This window comes from Oncorhynchus gorbuscha, unplaced genomic scaffold (assembly GCF_021184085.1).
Source record: "Oncorhynchus gorbuscha isolate QuinsamMale2020 ecotype Even-year unplaced genomic scaffold, OgorEven_v1.0 Un_scaffold_3960, whole genome shotgun sequence".
In the NCBI taxonomy this organism is placed as follows: Eukaryota; Metazoa; Chordata; class Actinopteri; order Salmoniformes; family Salmonidae; genus Oncorhynchus; species Oncorhynchus gorbuscha.
In genome coordinates, this window is record NW_025748089.1 from 12,809 (window position 1) to 32,249 (window position 19,441).

Consider the following 19,441-nt stretch of genomic DNA (forward strand, 5'->3'; position numbering starts at 1 on the left):
CATGTATATATATCAAGAGATGAGGTGTTAGACCAGTAGATGAGCATCTTAATATCAAGAGATGTGGTGTTAGACCAGTAGATGAGCATGTTAATATCAAGAGATGAGGTGTTAGCCCAGTAGATGAGCATGTAAATATATCAAGAGATGTGGTGTTAGCCTCGTAGATGAGCATGTTAATTATCAAGAGATGTGGTGTTAGCCCAGTAGATGAGCATGTTAATTTCAAGAGATGTAGTGTTAGCAAGTAGATGAGCATCTTAATATCAAGAGATGCGGTGTTAGCCTCGTAGATGAGTATATTAATATCAAGAGATGAGGTGTTAGCCTCGTAGATGAGCATGTTAATTATCAAGAGATGTGGTGTTAGCCCAGTAGATGAGCATCTTAATATCAAGAGATGAGGTGTTAGCCTCGTAGATGAGCATCTTAATATCAAGAGATGTGGTGTTAGCCCAGTAGATGAGCATCTTAATATCAAGAGATGAGGTGTTAGCCTCGTAGATGAGTATCTTAATATCAAGAGATGAGGTGTTAGCCTCGTAGATGAGTATCTTAATATCAAGAGATGAGGTGTTAGCCTCATAGATGAGCATCTTAATATCAAGAGATGAGGTGTTAGCCTCGTAGATGAGTATCTTAATATCAAGAGATGAGGTGTTAGCCTCATAGATGAGCATCTTAATATCAAGAGATGAGGTGTTAGCCTCGTAGATGAGTATCTTAATATCAAGAGATGAGGTGTTAGCCTCGTAGACGAGTATCTTAATATCAAGAGATGAGGTGTTAGCCTCATAGATGAGCATCTTAATATCAAGAGATGAGGTGTTAGCCTCGTAGATGAGTATCTTAATATCAAGAGATGAGGTGTTAGCCTCGTAGATGAGCATGTTAATTATCAAGAGATGTGGTGTTAGCCTCGTAGATGAGTATCTTAATATCAAGAGATGAGGTGTTAGCCTCATAGATGAGCATCTTAATATCAAGAGATGAGGTGTTAGCCTCATAGATGAGCATCTTAATATCAAGAGATGAGGTGTTAGCCTCGTAGATGAGTAATTTAATATCAAGAGATGAGGTGTTAGCCTCGTAGATGAGCATCTTAATATCAAGAGATGAGGTGTTAGCCCAGTCAATGAGCATGTGAATTGCGTACTTTAGTACAGAAGCATGTATGTCTTATTTATGTTAATAGTATGCATTATGTATTATTTCTATTTATGTATCTATTAGAGCACGTGTTCCTCCATGGAATGCATTTAACATGAGTGTCTGTGGGTTTACGCTCCTCCCTTGTACTTGATTGATGAATTAAGGTCACTAATTAGTAAAGAACTCCCCTCACATGGTTGTCTAGGTCTTAATTGAAAGGAAAAAACTAAAACCTGCAGACACTAGGCCCTCTATGGAATGAGTTTGACACCCCTGCATTAGAGTATGCATACATAAAATCAAGGTCAGGTGACGTCTCACTAAATCGGCCTTGATCGTTTCCCAGATCACACATTAAAAGAAACGTTTATTGGCTGTGTTTTTGGCTTAGTTAAACCATCTCCAGAGAGATGGAATGGTGCCGTGCCTTCGCTATCTCACTATCTCTCAGTCAGATCCATTATATAGCATTTAGAATAGAGATGTAATATAGCGAGAGACGTTGGAGTTTGAACTGAATGTATCAGCATCCACAAATGGGAGCGCTTTATGACCCGTGTACTGAATGGTCCGTCACACTGTAAGCACTGCTCGGTCTCCCCATTGATCTGAATGGAACTGAAGGCCGCTTAGCCGACTTCTTGGAGCATGTCCAAGGAAATGTTTTTATGTGCCCAATCAAACATGTTCCCTGAGTTCGGAATTCCCAAGGTACCACAGCGAGCCAGTTTACTACGATAATCTCAGATCAGTATGGAGACGCGTGGCCGACGCAAGCAGCTCCAGGTACAGCGCTAGCTGTTTTCGAAGATTGAAACTGAAGAAAGCTGTTAAACCCTTTTACTAGCCTTTTTATATAGCCAACAACCACAAAAATCATAATTCATCTGGTATTAAATGATTTGCTTAGCTGTAAATCCTCTATGTTCCCCACAGCTTTCATTCAGTCCTACAAGCACATTGCTTTCTCCTGATTGCTGATGTGTGTGTGCATGTGTATTTGTGGATATTGTATGTGTATTTTTGTGTGGTAACATTGTCAATACTTTACAACTGACATGACTACAGCCATGGGGAATCATCAAATCCCTTTCCCATCCCCACCAATCTCTCCTTCCCCTTCTCCTCTCCCTGGTATCTGCCTTTCCTCTTCAGATGGGCCTCTGGAGCTGCCCTTGTTCCAGCTGATCCCATCCCAGAGACAGGTGGTATTCCGTGGGGACCGGCTACCTCTGCAGTGCACCGTGTCATACCTGGATCCCTCTGTCAAGCTGCGCTGGCGCCACAATGGCCGCGCCATCCACAGCAACGAGGGCAGGGGTGTCTATGTGGAGGAAACCCTGGTCCACGACTGCTGCCTGCTAACCAGGTAGGGGTATCAGGACGTGAGGGAAGAGCTAATCGCGCTCACTCCCACACACACACACACACACACACACACACACACACACACACACACACACACACACACACACACACACACACACACACACACACACACACACACACACACACACCCACACACACACACACACACACACACACACACACACACACACACACACACACACACACACACACACACACACACACACACACACACATACACACACACACACGCGTAAGCACTCATGCGTAACAGTTCTGCAGTGCAGTACGTGTATATGCAGTACGTGTATATGCTCATGAGGTACAGTTGTGCAGAACACACACACACAAATACTCACCCACATCACTGTGTCTCGCTTATCATGCTCACATGCCCTGACACACAACCACACACATCTTTATGCAAACATACACAACACAAACACAAACACTCACACACCATCCCCTTTCTCTCCCTTATTGTAGCTGTTATTTACCACATGTTATTGTCCACCCTTGATAGGGATCTGAAAGGACAGGGACAGAATTGGGTTGGCAGTGTGCCACCACTTCTGAGAGCCAATCTATGCCCCTCGGTAGGTTTTCAGAGGGCTCCGGGAACGTTGTCGGAGCATTCGGTGATCACACACTGACAGGAACAGATGCGGAAGCATAATTATAGTGATAATGCGGTCAGCAGCTCTGATTTTCTCGCATTTTTGGGGCCCGTCGCCACACATCCTTTTCCTCTCTTTGTTTCCTCTTCAGGCTACTGTTTCTGTTAGCTTGGGCGGAAGACCTGGATTCAAAAACTATTTGAAATATTTAAAACACTTTATATGTGCTCAATTGAGTTTGCCTGGCTTATTGCACCAATCAAATCATCTCAAACCGGTAAATCCCACCCATCTGGCCGTCTGGACATGCTGAAGCGAACCCTCAAAGTATTGGAACAATTTTCAAATAGTATTTGAATCCAGGTCTGCTTGGCTTGGCGGCAAGCATGCTCATATGGAAGAGCACATGGCTGTTGATTAGTTTAACTGCTGCTATTCTCTGAGCCGGGGGCTCGAACATAAATATTGATGGAGTGTTGACAGAAATATTTTTTCCCTGTGTCAACAGGGCCGGAACGCTCATTGTCACGGTTTACATAGCATCCGGAATGCCAGCTCCTTTCCCAGTTCTGGGAAGGATACCGTCCTGGAATACCGTCGCTCCCACTGCTCCTGATTTGACCAACATTCCCACTTGATGTTGAAGTGTACTATTATGTTGTATTCTCTATAGCTTTGTGGCTGAGTTGATTGTCTCTTAGTATGATGATGAGTGAAAAGACATGTTTTCGTGTCCACTTAAATATCTCAATAGGCTAACTGCATTCAGTGCTGTCCTTCCTCCCTGCATTTAGTTTGTCTTGACAGATTGTTCTGTTGCGGACTGCCAAAATGGAATGACTTAGCATTGCCTCTCCAATGAGGTCTGTAATTCACACCTGGCCACTCATTCCGAACTGGCTAATGGCTGTGGATCATTCGTCGCTAATGGTAACTAGCAGCTGTAGTGTTAAGTTGCGAATCGTGTGTACACACAAAAGCCCATCAAGCTGCTCTGGTGAATGAATCACTTGTATGTGTGAATGGGCTGAAGAGTGATTAACACATGCCTGTGTACTCTACAGCATACGGAGCGGAGTGGATTGGCCTGATAGAGAATCAACCCAGTGTCCATTGTTAGGTGGTGTTCTGTTCTAATGGGACTTCCTTACGCAATCAAACTCCATTAAGTGGCTCCGGGGTGATTTGTGACGTTCGTCAGCGTGAGTCGAGCCCTCTGACTCCTCACTGCAACACACGCACCTCAGGAAAACACTAGCAATATGCGCACATGCAGAGACGCACGCATGCACGCGTAGACACACACACGCGAACATTTCCAACACTCCTTTTCCACTACTGCGTCGCCGTGCGGAATGTGATGGATTTAGCCTCACTCTCATTCTGATTAGGACTCGCAATTAGCCGCCGCTTTCCCTTGTATACACAAACGATGTCATTTTCTCCCTGGAAGTGGAACCTATATGGTCATGTTGCTCTTGGCAGCCACAGGCACAGTCAAGCTTTCCCAGCAGAGAGAAGAAGAAAAAAGGGCAAGCTGCAACTGAGGAACTGCCTTGGTTTCCACTGCAGAATGTTGAGTGTATAAAACGTCCCGTCCAACAAATACACAGCTCTCAGCCCAGTCGGAGCTCCTATATCATCAACAAGTGTGTCGACAGACAAGTAGGGAATTAGAGAGAGGGGGGAATTTCTGGCCCTGGTGCTCTCATTAAATAAAGCATCAAGGATTATTAATGCTCTGACCTGCCCGCCATGCCAGCAACTAGGCCTGAGTCAATGCCAGTTTAATGACATGAGGCCGTATTTTCAATCGTTATGCTCTCTCTGTTGATGGAGTTCACTTTGAAATAACGCTCTCTTAGCGGTGTGTGTGTGTCTGCGTGTGTGTGAGTCAGTACCTCTAGCCCTGTATGATGGCCCATTGGAGAGGAAGAGTCTAAAAACACAGGATTTAAGATGTAGCTTAACCCCCGATGTGTTCTTTGATCAGTCACCCTGAAGTCATATTGACATTTTGATTTTTATGACCCCTATTAAGGTGTTCCCAAAATGTTTTCATAGCTTTTCTCTCACCTCAGTTGAGTGTGGTCACAAACCAATATTGCCCATTCCTCAGAGGGTGCCATGTTAAAGAATGTGCCAGTGTAAACATTCATGTTACTTAGTCTTGCTGTCACTGAGGACATTTGGGGTGACGCTCACAGGCACAGGATGATAAGATCTTCCATTTCCCTATTTCATTAAGAATTTTGACCCCAAATAATGGTCCCTGAATACTAATGCTGGGTGCTGGGTGCGTGTATGTGTGTGTGTGGCTGGCCCAGGCTGCTGCAGACTGCGTAATGTTGCCAGGCTAAACTCCCAGTAACTGATGTTAGCGGAGGACATGGGACCAGCATGTGAATCATGCCCCGTTAATCAAGCACTTGAAAGCCTGCAGCTAGCTGCCGCTTCGGAGGTATCTTTCTTAATCCCCTCCATTTTTAATCACCCTAATATGCCACTGAACTGAGAGGAAAAGCTCTACCTCGTTTGCTCTGATGGGTTTCTCGCTCGCTCTCTGTTCTCGCCCTCTGCTCTCTCTCTCTGCTCTCTCCTTTTCTTTTCTCCCTCACACCTTTCACTCTCCAGGCATTTCAAAAATATATTTTCTGTTTCTCCCATTTCTATTTCTAACTTTCTCTTTCTCCTCATCCCTTGATTTTCCTTCACACTTCTCCTCAAGCTGATTGGCTCTTGGAATTTTCCTGCCACTGTGTTCTAATCCAGCACATGAGGGAACGTAGAGCAGGTCAGAGGGAATAGTAATACTGATTGCCAGAGGGATGGTAGGTTAGTTGATTGCATTACAGAGACGATACATACGGTAGATAGTGGCAAAGTGAGAGCCTTACATTTTTGCACATAAAAGCTTTGGTAGAGTTACACTGTTACAAAGTGTTTTTTTCGATGTACACAATGCAAATAAATACAAACAGCTCCTTTTTAACTCAATTTTCAATCACAAGGTTCTTGAATGGGGCGGCAGGGTAGCATAGTGGTTAGAGCGTTGGACTAGGTACAAATCTGTCGTTCTGCCTCTGAACAGGCAGTTAACCCACTGTTCCTAGGCCATCATTGCAAATAAGAATTTGTTCTTAACTGACTTGCCTAGTTAAATAAAGGTAAAATGAAATCAATAAAAATGAATAGTGTTCTTAATTGGGCCCTGTAGCCAATGGTCATGTCATTTATAGTAGGATTCTTTAGCCCTATTTACACATGGCTATGATCCGTAGTGGATGAATTTAATCTAAATGGGGTCACAACACTGGTTGGAGTGGCTTAAGAGAGGGGAAAACAAATGTCTTTGGAAGAAGCTGCTTCTCTTTCTATGGATGAGGGATCTTTTATTTATTCCCAAATCACACACTAATGCTTTAAGTCCGACCATTCATACCCAGATTTGGCCTTCCCTATTAAAGTGTTATCATCAGGACTGCAGTTGTGTGTGTGTGTGTGTGTGTGTGTGTGTGTGTGTGTGTGTGTGTGTGTGTGTGTGTGTGTGTGTGTGTGTGTGTGTGTGTGTGTGTGTGTGTGTGTGTGTGTGTGTGTGTGTGTGTGTGTGTGTGTGTGTGTGTGTGTGTGTTCGTGTTCGCTAACTATGGTCCCCATATAGAAAATGATCTTGAGTATGTTTTCTTCAGTATGTTTATTTGTTTGCAAGAATACAGTATCTGTTCATCTGAATGTATGATCGGAAGCACCCACACACTTACTTAGAGAAAGAAGGAAACCAACTCTGTGGCATAGAGCCTCTTGTAAAATGCCTGAGAGTTGGAATTTCGGTTTGTTGTTGGGGAGGGGACGCTTTTGAAGTTTACTGTCTTGTAAAAGCAGGCATTATGTAAACAAATTGTTACATATCAGCGCAAGAGCGTAAGAATTCCTAATGAGGCCTTTGGGAAGCGCTGGGTGCAGACAGCTCCACAATAGCGCAGTGTTAGTGTGGATTTAGGTCATTACTTTGTGTTGTGCCCCTGTCCCGCTCAGTGCTGCAGGGCTGCACTCCCAGCTCCATGCTTCCTCTCATAGTTATTATTTAGTTGTAAGCCTTTGAGGACGACCTTCAAAAAATGTTTTCTATCAAACCACAAAACCACCCATAAGCTGACTGCTGGAGCTGGACAAACCCTCTTAACACAATCTGTTCTATCTGGGTCTGAGTTAAACTCTGTGTAGCAGATATCTGGGAGAGTTTGTGATCTGGCAAGATGGCGCCAACAGAGATGGTCGCCTCACTTCAAGTCCTTAGGAAACTATGCAGTAATGACTTTTTTAATGTATATTTCTTACATTGTTAGCCCAGAAAATCTTAAGGGTTATTACATACAGCTGAGAATAACTATTGGATATAAGAGCAACGTCAACTTACCAACATTACGACCAGGAATACTACTTTCCCGAAGCAGATCTTTTGTTCGGACCTCCACCCTGGACATTGGATCGAATCCCATAGGCTGACCCAAAACAACATTGTCACCGCAGGAGAGGCAGGCGGAGTGGCCTCGTGGTCAGACTAAGAAGGCGAGTACACCACCCACCGTTTCCGAGCATATTAGTCGCCAATGTCCAATTAGGGCATGAGTTGCCTTCCAGAGGGACATCAGAGATTGTAACATTCTCTGTTTCACAGAAACTTGGCTCACTCAGGATATGTTGTCAGAGTCAGTACAGCCACCGGGTTTTTTCAAGTGTCGCGCCAACTCAACTCAATCATCAAGTTTGCAGACGACACAACAGTAGTGGGCCTGATTACCAACAACGACGAGACAGCCTACAGGGAGGAGATGAGGGCATTCGAAGTGTGGTGTTATGGAAACAACTTCTCATTCAACGTCAACAAAACAAAGGAGATGATTGTGGACTTCAGGAAACAGTAGAGGGAGCACCCCCTATCCACATCGACGGGACAGTAGTGGAGAAGGTGAAAAGTGTTAAGTTCGGTGTACACATCACGGACAAATTGAAATGGTCCGCCCACACAGACAGCGTGGTGAAGAAAGCAATAGCGCCTCTTCAACCTCAGGAGACTGAAGAAATTTGGGTTGTCACCTAAAACCCTCATAAACTTTTACAGATGCACAATCGAGAGCATCCTGTCAGGCTGTATCACCGCCTGGTACGGCAACTGCACCACCCTCAACCGCAAGGCTCTCCAGAGGGTAGTGCAGTCTTCACAATGCATCACCGGGGCAAAATACCTGCCCTCCAGGACACATACAGCAGTCGATGTCACAGGAAGGCCAGAAAGATCATCAATGACAACAACCACCTGAGCCACTGCCTGTTCATCCCGTTATCATCCAGAAGGCGAGGTCAGTACAGGTGCATCAAAGCAGGGACCGAGAAACTGAAAAACAGCTTCTATCTCAAGGCTATCAAACTGTTAAACAGCCACCACGAACATGGAGAGGCTGCTGCCAACATACAGACCCAAATCACTGGCCACTTTCATGAATTTAATAAAGGTATCACTAGTCACTTTAAGTAATGCCACTTTAATAATGTTTACATATCTTACATTACTCATCTCATATGTATATACTGTATTTTATACCATCTATTGAACCTTCCCTATGCTGCACGGCCATCGCTCATCCATGTATTTATATGTACATATTCTTATTCCATCCCTTTACGTTTGTGTGTATAAGGTAGTTGTTATGAATTTGTTAGTTTACTTGTAAGATATCACTGCACTGTCGGAACTAGAAGCACAAGCATTTCGCTACACTCGCATTAACATCTGCTGACCATGCGTATGTGACAAATAAATTGTGATTTGATTTCATCTAGCTTCCACTTTGTTGCTTAAGTCCTCAGCGGTGAGATTGCTTTGCTCAGGCAGTAGGGAGAAGAAGGCGAAATTGAGGATGGAAAGAGGGATTGGGGGCTAGAGCTGGGAGAGTAGAGCGTGAGAGGGGGTGTGAGGAGGGGAAGAGATACTTTATTTCCCTTTATATAGTATGTGTTGGTTGGCCTGTTCACCAGTGATGTACTGTAACTCTGCACACTATTCATGTCTCAGTCTCTCACACACAGACTTGCACATGAACACACACTCAGACAGACAGACAGACAGACACGTCACTTTATTTCACTATTGACTGGTCATTATTGCCATCATCAAGTCTTGAAGTAATCATCAACATCAGATCATGTCGTTATCATCATAATAATATGTTTCAATGCTTCCTTCTCCTCAGTTTTCTCTTTCCTAGAAATTAAAGACAAGCAAGCTGCTTGCATAGAGATATCAGACAAGCGGATATTGGACTAAGCTCTATTTAGGACCTGACTGGAGAGTTGAAACACTACTTTGTGGCTGTGTCCCTTAGAAGGAGCACTGCTGTTTTAGCGAGAGAGAGCTGTGTTCTATTTCTGCCTGTGGTGGTGGAGATGACCGAGGCAGTGGCAGTAGCAGCAGCAGCACTGGGTTGCCCATGCTATCACAGGGTTCGTCAACATCACAGGACTGGACTCACACAGAGTGCTCACTTTATCAGTCACTCTGATGTTGTGTGGTAGAGTGGTTTATTACTGGGCATAGCCAAGGGAGCTAAGCAAGGGAAGAGGAAATAATAATTAATCTAGCTACATCTATCTCAATGTATAAGGATGTTTTCCTGAGCGGGAAAGGAGGAGAAGTATCTCGGGTCACCAGTAGGTTTCATGATGAAGAAGATGTCTTTATCTGGTTTAATCTGGTTAATCTGGCTATCTGACCAGATAGCAAACAAAATGCACCCTTGGTCATGAAAAAGACACCTTTACCTGGTTGTAATAGAGACCCATTGGTTGTAATTTGGTTATTTGACATCTTGTCAACCAGAAAATAACAACATTGTGGCAAACTGTGTCTCAGAGCAAGTTTGAACTCAAATCCCAAACGCCACTCAGGTTCTTCTTTCTGCTCCAGCCAATTAGATAATGATCAGTGTTCAAAGCTTTTAGCCAACAGACCTGTGAAACATCCAGGAGTTTGGCCTCTCTCTCACAGCTCTCGACTCCCCCTCCATTTTACTATGCTAATATTAAGCACATTGCTTCTCTTTACAACAGGAGTATATCCTACCTGGCTGGCATGAAAATGAACCACAGGAAAGGCGTCCTCCATTCGCTATTTAAGTGCAGAGAAGACAGTTATTTTTTCCTGCTGCCCCTGTTCCGAGACAGGTGCATGTTACTGGTCCATTTCACACATAAATGATTTAGTATATGTAAAGGCAAAAATTAAATCAAGAATAGTCTGAAGGGTGACAATATTAGCCTATCACTTGTGAATGATGCCCAGCGTGTGTGCAGTAAGGCAAGAAACAGGTGTAGAGCCTAACTGGCATACATAGGTGACTTTCAAGTTTGGGGAAGATAATTTTCACTATAAAAATGCACCTTTTATAAAAAATGTAAAACAATTGTTCACTAAACAATAAGTAATGCGCCTTTACAGTAAAACATCACATGCATAATCGCATTTGCGGTCACTTTTGAGAATGGTGCTTTCCAGCTAATTGATAGCATTGTGGAACATTCGCGCTTATAGCCTACTGCTGTTTGCGCATTGCTGTGCTTATAATATGAAGAAATAGCGTAATAGTTTATCAACATTTAAGCTAAACGTTCTGATCTGTTGCATCAACCTCATTGGTTTAAAAACTTTTTTGACGCGAGTGGTTGTATTAATTTGTGATCTATCGCATCCCACAACTGTCCCAGACTATGTTTGGAATATTTATTTCTCGCACAGAAGGACAAGTTGACCAATGGAATAGGTCTACTTTTGTACTATGGGGGATAGTATATTGACATAGGCTAGTGCTTTTGCTGTTTGTTAGGCCTACTCATCTTATTGGCTGACGAAAAGTACATGTGGACAATTCTTCTAACATATGCGCCTCGGAGTTCGATAAGAAGGACGTGCACCGATGTGTCTATCTTCACTTGTAGCCTACTTTGGAGCTGAGATGCATGTTAGAAGGACCCGATCCTGTGACGGGCATCAGCTAATAAGAATTGAGATATCTGAGAGCGCCATGTGAGTGAGAGGTGCTTCAGGGCATACAGCCGGGAGAAGGGAATTATAATTATTATATTAAGCCCAGGGGCACAATGCCAGTGGCCGCAAAAGTCATGTTTTCTTTTTTAGGGGGCATTATGGCCACACAAGGGGGATACTGCTGGGAAATTTGAGGTATTTTCAAGTGCTTGTCAAAATTGTGAATGAGAGACTGAGGAAGTGTGTGCAGCCTGAGCAAGAAACAAAGCAGAGCTCATGCAATTTCAAGCAACTTTTTTCAAATCATCATTAGTTGCATCATACAGCCTTGGATTGTATTAAAACATATAAACCTATAAACCAATGTTTGTATCACAACTAAAGTTACATAAATAACTCTAAATTAAGCATATAGGAGGACATGTTTCTTTGTTAACTGCTAAACACGGAATAGTGTGCGCACTCCCTCAGAAATCGTTTGGAGAAAATACATTTTCTATTTTATTCAGCTATGTTCAGTTGTATTCTTCTTTAAAATAATGACACGGAATTGTCTGCTAAATGAACTAGTGTAGCCCACAGCCATATGGCATAGCTAGATCAAGGCCGAGCATAAGGACAATTCAAGAGTATGCTATTCTGTTCTTCTGAAATAGACTATATTTTGTTAATATCATGTTTCTTTAGACCTGTCTAAAAATGTATTCTGATAATGAATGCTATATTCAATGATGTAGATGTTCCAAAGGTCCGCATCAGGGGTTTGTAGACTATGCGTGGAAGCCAGGAGATGCTTAATGTGTTTATGTTAATTAACTGTAATTTTTCTTGAGACGGGCAGTTATTTGCTGGACAATCACCGGCTGACAATTTCATGACCATCACAGCCCTAAGCCAAACTGTACTAACCTGGCCGGGTACACATCCATCCACATCCATCCACCACAGTGGATGGAACCGTGCTGAAAAGGACAATATAAAAAGATGTCCAAGCCAGCACAGTTTGGTTCGGATCAGCACGATAGTGTTAAAAGGGAATTTCAAATATTAGTGTCATCATGTCTATGGGATTCATTTCATGGAATCCAATTGTTTAGTAGTTACTATCTTGTCTCATCGCTACAACTCCCGTACGGGCTCGGGAGAGACGAAGGTTGAAGGTCATGCGTCCTCCGATACACAACCCAACCAAGCCGCACTGCTTCTTAACACAGCGCGCATCCAACCCGGAAGCCAGCCGCACCATTGTGTCAGAGGAAACACCGTGCACCTGGCAACCTTGGTTTGCGCGCACTGCGCCCGGCCCGCCACAAGAGTCGCTGGTGTGCGATGAGACAAGGATATCCCTACCAGCCAAGCCCTCCGGACGACGCTAGGCCAATTGTGCGTCGAGCCACGGACCTCCCGGTCGCGGCCGGTTACGACAGAGCCTGGGCGCGAACCCAGAGTCTCTGGTGGCACAGCTGGGGCTGCAGTACAGCGCCCTTAACCACTGCATAGTTTGTCGCTGAATAAATATTTATTGCATATCCTCTGTTCAGAAGCACTGTCAATGATTATTCTCCGGCACTCAACAACTACACATTTTTTTACTGTGGAAGATTTGAGTGCCTTCTCTTGCCTGTCATTTATAATTTGAATGTCAACTGTCACACACCCATGGCATAGTGTTGATCCTAAGTCGAATTTGACAAGTCATGTTTTTTTTGGGAAACTGCGGCTGCTATTATTCAGCAACACTGAACGCTGCTTAACAAAAGTATGGAGCAAAGCAGTCAATGCTCTGAGGTGCCACATGGAAATGTAGATTTTATGGCAATTATTATGCATTACTAATAAAAAAATACAGTTGGCTTAATGCTGAGAAATATTTCCATGGAGATAGTGGTTCTTGCCTAGCAGTTTGTTGGGTTTATTTTCAAATGTATCACAAGGTGCGTTCTCTCAATTGATGTATTTAAATAATAGCATAAATCCAATCATTTATATAATCTGTCTGTTGTCATTGTCATGTATGTATCCTTTATATAACCATGGATGTCCGATTCAATTAGAGATCCTCCTTACAAAGGAGATATGCTCCATTTAAGTATCAATCACCAATGGTATGTCACGAGCACAGTCGTCAAAACATCACTGTTCTAAGTTTCACAGTTGTCTCTTGAACTGAGTAGTTCTTGTGCGGTTAGCAGAAAGACACACACACACACACACACACACACACACACACACACACACACACACACACACACACACACACACACACACACACACACACACACACACACACACACACACACACACACACACACACACACACACACACACACACACACACACACACACACACACACACACACACACACACACAAATCTTTCTTCTTCTCTCCTCCAGTGAAGTCATCCTCTCCAACATCGACCACAGCCTGTCTGGCAACTGGGAGTGCCAGGTGACCAGTTCCCGTGGCAACAGGTCCAGAGAGATGGAGATCGTTGTGTTGGAGACGTCAGCGCCCTACTGCTCAGCAGACAGGGTCAGCGGCAACAAGGGAGACTTCAGGTAAGTGCTTTGACCAGACCATTCACAAGGACCTCTTTGGGTCGAGGCTAAATGTCAATGTCAAAGGTCAGCTACAGTGCAGCAAGGTGGCTAAAAACATGCCTGACCTTATGTGGGCATTCAAGGAGACAGAGTGTTATGAGAAAATGAAATGTGAAAGCCCAATGACTTACTAAACTCAGTTCTGCTCAAATAGGAAACTACTGTAGAATATTAGATAACAAAGAAAGTAAACAGTCAAATGAAAAACATTTCCTTGGAATGCAAGTACTGTTTAGCTAGCAATTATCCCCACAAATTAGGAAAGCTCTGTGTTTCATATCAATCAATAAAAGGCAAATACATATGTACCGAGCTTTATAGATGCCTATAAAACAGTCCAATTAGTCTCTGACTGGCTCTCCATGAGACCTGGGTTCAAAAAACGTTTGAGCATTTGCTTCAGTCTTCCTGGAGTGCCATATGGGAGGGGTTTTACTATGTCGGGACTATTCAATTGGTGCTATTGCATCAGGCAAGCTCAGTGAAGCACAGATAAAAGTATTTGAAAAGATTGCAAATGGTATTTGAACCCAGGTCTGCTTTCCACCTCTCCCTCCCTGTCCATCTCAAATCAAATCAAATTTTATTTGTCCCATACACATGGTTAGCTGATGTTAATGCGAGTGTAATTTTTGTTGCTGCATCTGAGCTCCTAGAGTGTGCGGCTCTCTTTAATTTTCAAGTTTTCTACTCCGCTAGACAGCACCTCGCCTAAATAGGTGTGCGTTTCTTTTTCTTCTAGAATGCAAGTATAGCGAAATGCTTGTTCTTCTAGTTCCGACAATGCAGTAATAACCAACGAGTAATATAACCTAACAATTCCACAACTACTACCTAATACACACAAGTGTAAAGGAATAAAGATTATGTACATAAAGATATATGAATGAGTGATGGTACAGAATGGCATAGGCAAGATGCAGTAGATGGTATCGAGTACAGTATATACATATGAGATGAGTAATATAGGGTATGTAAACATAAAGTGGCATAGTTTAAAGTGGCTAGTGATAAATGTATTACATAAAGATGGCAAGATGCAGTAGATGATATAGAGTACAGTATATACATGTACATATGAGATGAGTAATGTAGGGTATGTAAACATTATATAAAGTGGCATTGTTTAAAGTGGCTAGTGAAACATTTTTTTTACATCAATTTCCATTATTAAAGTGGCTGGAGTTGAGTCAGTATGTTGGCAGCAGCCAGTCAATGTTAGTGGTGGCTGTTTAACAGTCTGATGGACTTGAAATAGAAGCTGTTTTTCAGTCTCTCAGTCCCTGCTTTGATGCACCTGTACTGACCTCGCCTTCTGGATGATATCGGGGTGAACAGGCAGTGGCTCGGGTGGTTGTTGTCCTTGATGATCTTTATGGCCTTCCTGTAACATCGGGTGGTGTAGGTGTCCTGGAGGGCAGGTAGTTTGCCCCCGGTGATGCGTTGTGCAGACCTCACTACCCTCTGGAGAGCCTTACTGTTGTGGGCGGACCAGTTGCCGTACCAGGCGGTGATACAGCCCGACAGGATGCTCTCGATTGTGCATCTGTAGAAGTTTGTGAGTGCTTTTGGAGACAAGCCTAATTTTTTCATCCTCCTGAGTTTGAAGAGGCGCTGCTGCGCCTTCTTCACAACGCTGTCTGTGTGGGTGGACCAATTCAGTTTGTCCGTGATGTGTACGCCATAGAACATAAACTTACTACCCTCTCCACTACTGTCTCGTCGATGTGGATAGGGGGGTTCTCCCTCTGCTGTTTCCTGAATTCCACAATCATCTCCTTTGTTTTGTTGACGTTGAGTGTGAGGTCATTTTCCTGACACCACACTCCGAGGGCCCTCACCTCCTCCCTGTAGGCCGCCTCGTCGTTGTTGGTAATCAAGCCTACCACTGTAGTGTCGTCCGCAAACTTGATGATTGAGTTGGAGGCGTGCATGGCCACGCAGTCGTGGGTGAACAGGGAGTACAGGAGAGGGCTCAGAACACACCCTTGTGGGGCCCCAATGTTGAGGATCAGCGGGGTGGAGATGTTGTTACCTACCCTCACCGCCTGGGGGCGGCCCATCAGGAAGTCCAGTACCCAGTTGCACAGGGCATGGTTGAGACCTAGGGTCTCGAGCTTGATGACGAGTTTGGAGGGTACTATGGTGTTAAATGCAGAGCTGTAGTCGATGAGCAGCATTCTCACATAGGTATTCCTCTTGTCCAGATGGGTTAGGGCAGTGTGGTTGCGATTGCGTTTGTCTGTGGACCTATTGGGGTGGTAAGCAAATTGGAGTGGGTCTAGTGTGTCAGGCAGGGTGGAGGTGATATGGTCCTTGACTCGTCTCTCAAAGCACGTCATGATGACGGAAGTGAGTGCTACGGGGCGGTAGTGGTTTAGCTCAGTTACCTTAGCTTTCTTGGGAACAGGAACAATGATGGCCCTCTTGAAGCATGTGGGAACAGCAGACTGGGATAAGGATTGATTGAATATGTCCGTAAACACCTTGCGAGGGTTAACACATATAATTGTTTTACTCACGTCGGCTGCAGTGAAGGAGAGTCCGCAGGTTTTGGTAGCGGGCCTTGTCAGTGGCACTGTATTGTCCTCAAAGCGAGCAAAAAAGTTATTTAGTCTGTCTGGGAGCAAGACATCCTGGTCCGCGAAGGTGCTGGTTTTCTTTTTGCAATCCGTGATTGACTGTAGACCCTGCCACATACCTCTTGTGTTTGAGCTGTTGAATTGCGACTCTACTTTGTCTCCATACTGACGCTTTGCTTGTTTGATTGCCTTGCAGAGGGAATAGCTACACTGTTTGTATTCGGTCATGTTTCCGGTCACCCTGGTTAAAAGCAGTGGTTCGTGCTTTCAGTTTCGCGCGAATGCTGCCATCAATCCACGGTTTCTGGTTTGGGAATGTTTTAATCGTTGCTGTGGGTATAACATCGCTGATGCACTTTCTAATGAACTCACTCACCGAATCAGCGTATTCGTCAATGTTTTTGTTGGATTCAATGCGGAACATATCCCAATCCACGTGATCGAAGCAGTCTTGAAGCGTGGAATCAGATTGGTCGGACCAGCGTTGAACAGACCTGAGCGCGGGAGCTTCTTGTTTTAGTCTCTGTAGGATGGAAGCAACAAAATGGAGTCCTGCTCAGCTTTTCCGAAAGGAGGGCAGGGGAGGGCCTTATATGCGCCGCGGAAGTTAGAATAACAATGATCCAGGGTTTTACCAGCCCTGGTTGCGCAATCAATATGCTGTTAGAATCTAGGGTGTCTTGTTTTCAGATTAGCCTTGTTAAAATCCCCAGCTACAATGAATGCAGCCTCAGGATATGTGGTTTCCAGTTTACATAGAGTCAAATAAAGTTCGTTCAGGGCCATCGATGTGTCTGCTTGGGGGGGGGGATATATACGGCTGTGATTATAATCGAAGAGAATTCCCTTGGTAGATAATGCATTCGACATTCTAAGTCAGGTGAACAGAAGGACTTGAGTTTCTGTATGTTGTTATGATCACACCACGTCTCGTTAATCATAAGGCATACCACCCCACCCCTCTTCTTACCAGAAAGATGCTTGTTTCTGTCAGCGCAATGCTTGAAGAAACCAGCTGGATGCACCGACTCCGATAGCGTCTCTCGAGTGAGCCATGTTTCCGTGAAGCAAAGAACGTTACAGTCTCTGATGTCTCTCTGGAATGCTACCCTTGCTCGGATTTCATCTACCTTGTTGTCAAGAGACTGGACATTGGCGAGTAATATGCTAGGGAGCGGTTCGCGATGTGCCCGTCTCCGGAGCCTGACCAGAAGACCACTTCTTTGCCCCTTTTACGGCGTCATTGTTTTGGGTCGCCGGCTGGAATCCGATCCATTGTCCTGGGTGGAAAGCAAAACACAGGATATGCTTCAGGAAAGTCATATTCCTGGTCGTAATGATGATGAGTTGATGTTGCTCTTATATTCAGTAGTTCCTCCCGACTGTATGTAATGAAACCTAAGATTACCTGGGGTACCAATGTAAGAAATAACACGTAAAAAAACAAAATACTGCATAGTTTCCTAGGAACGCGAAGAGAGGCGGCCATCTCTGTCGGCGTCTGGAAAACTTGAGAAGTTGACTTTTTCTCTCCCTCCTGTCTTGTTTTCATGTACAGTATGCTCCATTGTTGTGCGTTTCTCCTGTTCTTTACAGCCCACTTCCAGTGCAGCGAGCAGAGAGTCTTTGTTTTTGCCCAGCAGTGACGTAATGGGCTGGAAAATGAGAGCCTTTTTTGTTGTTGCCATACATTACTAAGTAGCCGGGAGAAAGCCAGACAGATTCCTCACGAACACAACATATTTCTCCTCAGTCTCTCCTCAATTTACTCTTGTTTTCACTTCTTGAAAAATGGCCAAATTGACATTGTGAAATGAAATAAGCTTGTTTTTTAGGGTATTTTCAGGGTATAGACTGCAGTAAGATTAACATGTAATATGCAGTGCCATTATGATTGTTTACTTGTTATGCATATCAACAGCAGATCAACAGTATATGATAACTTAGTAATAACAAAGCAAAGTGTCACATATGTCATCGGGAAATCAAGGCTTATGGTGGATCATGGTGACAAAGATATTGATACCATCTCTTGTGACAGGTGGCCAAAGACCCTGGCAGGGTTATTGGCCTTCCTGCCCTGTGTTCCATCCACATTTGGCTCTGCCCCCCACCATTCTGGTGCCTCTTCACACCACCCCACTCAGAGGGAGAAGAAGGCCTGGCGACGCTGTGACCCGGCAGGCCAGTGGGCAGAGGACGACTATACCCAGTGCCCGTATGCCAGCGAGGTGACCCGTGTACTGCATGAGCTCACCCAGGTAGGACAGCAATTCAATCCACAAATCTCACCTTTAACCCATGAGAGTCAGGCACGGAACTCTCACCTTACATCCACACTATTATCTCAAACATCGATTTCCGGCTTTCTCACTAGCAGAAACAACGTGAGACAAGGGGGTTGAAAACTGAAGAATCTTCAATTATATTATCCGTGCTTAGCATTTTAAATTTGATTTAAGTTAATATCGTGCTTAATTTATGCCCATATGCACGTATGAAATGCATCTAAATCCAAGTGATCTAGCCTCTCAACCACTGTTCTGTTTCCAGATGACCATCAACACCAGTAATGCCCAGCCGTTAGCCCAGCAGCTGGTAGCCTTCACCAGCAGGGCAGGGGACTTCAGCGATGTGATGGATGTCATCTTTGTCACACACCTGGTAGAGAGGCTGACTCGCCTAGTGGACCAGCGCAGAGACGTACGTATGATAGCAGCACTTATCTGCTGTTCACACACATACACACACACACACACAGAAGGTTGCATGCACACACTAACGTACGCACACACACACCTATGCACGCTCACGCACAAACACACAAAACACACAGCACTTAGCCTCAGCATCCATCCTGCAGTCCACTAAAACGTTATAATGTGTTCTGATCACACACTCTAAGTTCAAGGAATGATACAATAAAGAACCCAAGCTGTTTTCCTTGGACAAGCGGTTTATAGTCCAATGAAAGGCACATATGAATGGCTGTCTCTTTTTGCTCCGGTAGCTAGCTGGCTAGTCTATTCCAGCCCCATAAAGGCAAGACTTTGGGTGCTAATTTCGCTTAGATGTCATC

The 19,441-nt window shown here is 44.3% G+C and overlaps 1 protein-coding gene across 1 annotated transcript; it reads left to right on the forward strand.

Moving 5' to 3' along the window:
* Window positions 1-1,701: 1,701 nt before the first annotated feature.
* On the forward strand, window positions 1,702-19,065 carry LOC124028282 (adhesion G protein-coupled receptor A3-like; the record flags this gene model as incomplete). Its single annotated transcript, XM_046340387.1, has 5 exons — window positions 1,702-1,732; window positions 2,308-2,521; window positions 13,574-13,738; window positions 18,404-18,623; window positions 18,916-19,065. Coding segments are annotated over exons 1-5 (780 nt in total), but the record flags the coding sequence as incomplete, so codon positions are not given.
* Window positions 19,066-19,441: the final 376 nt, after the last annotated feature.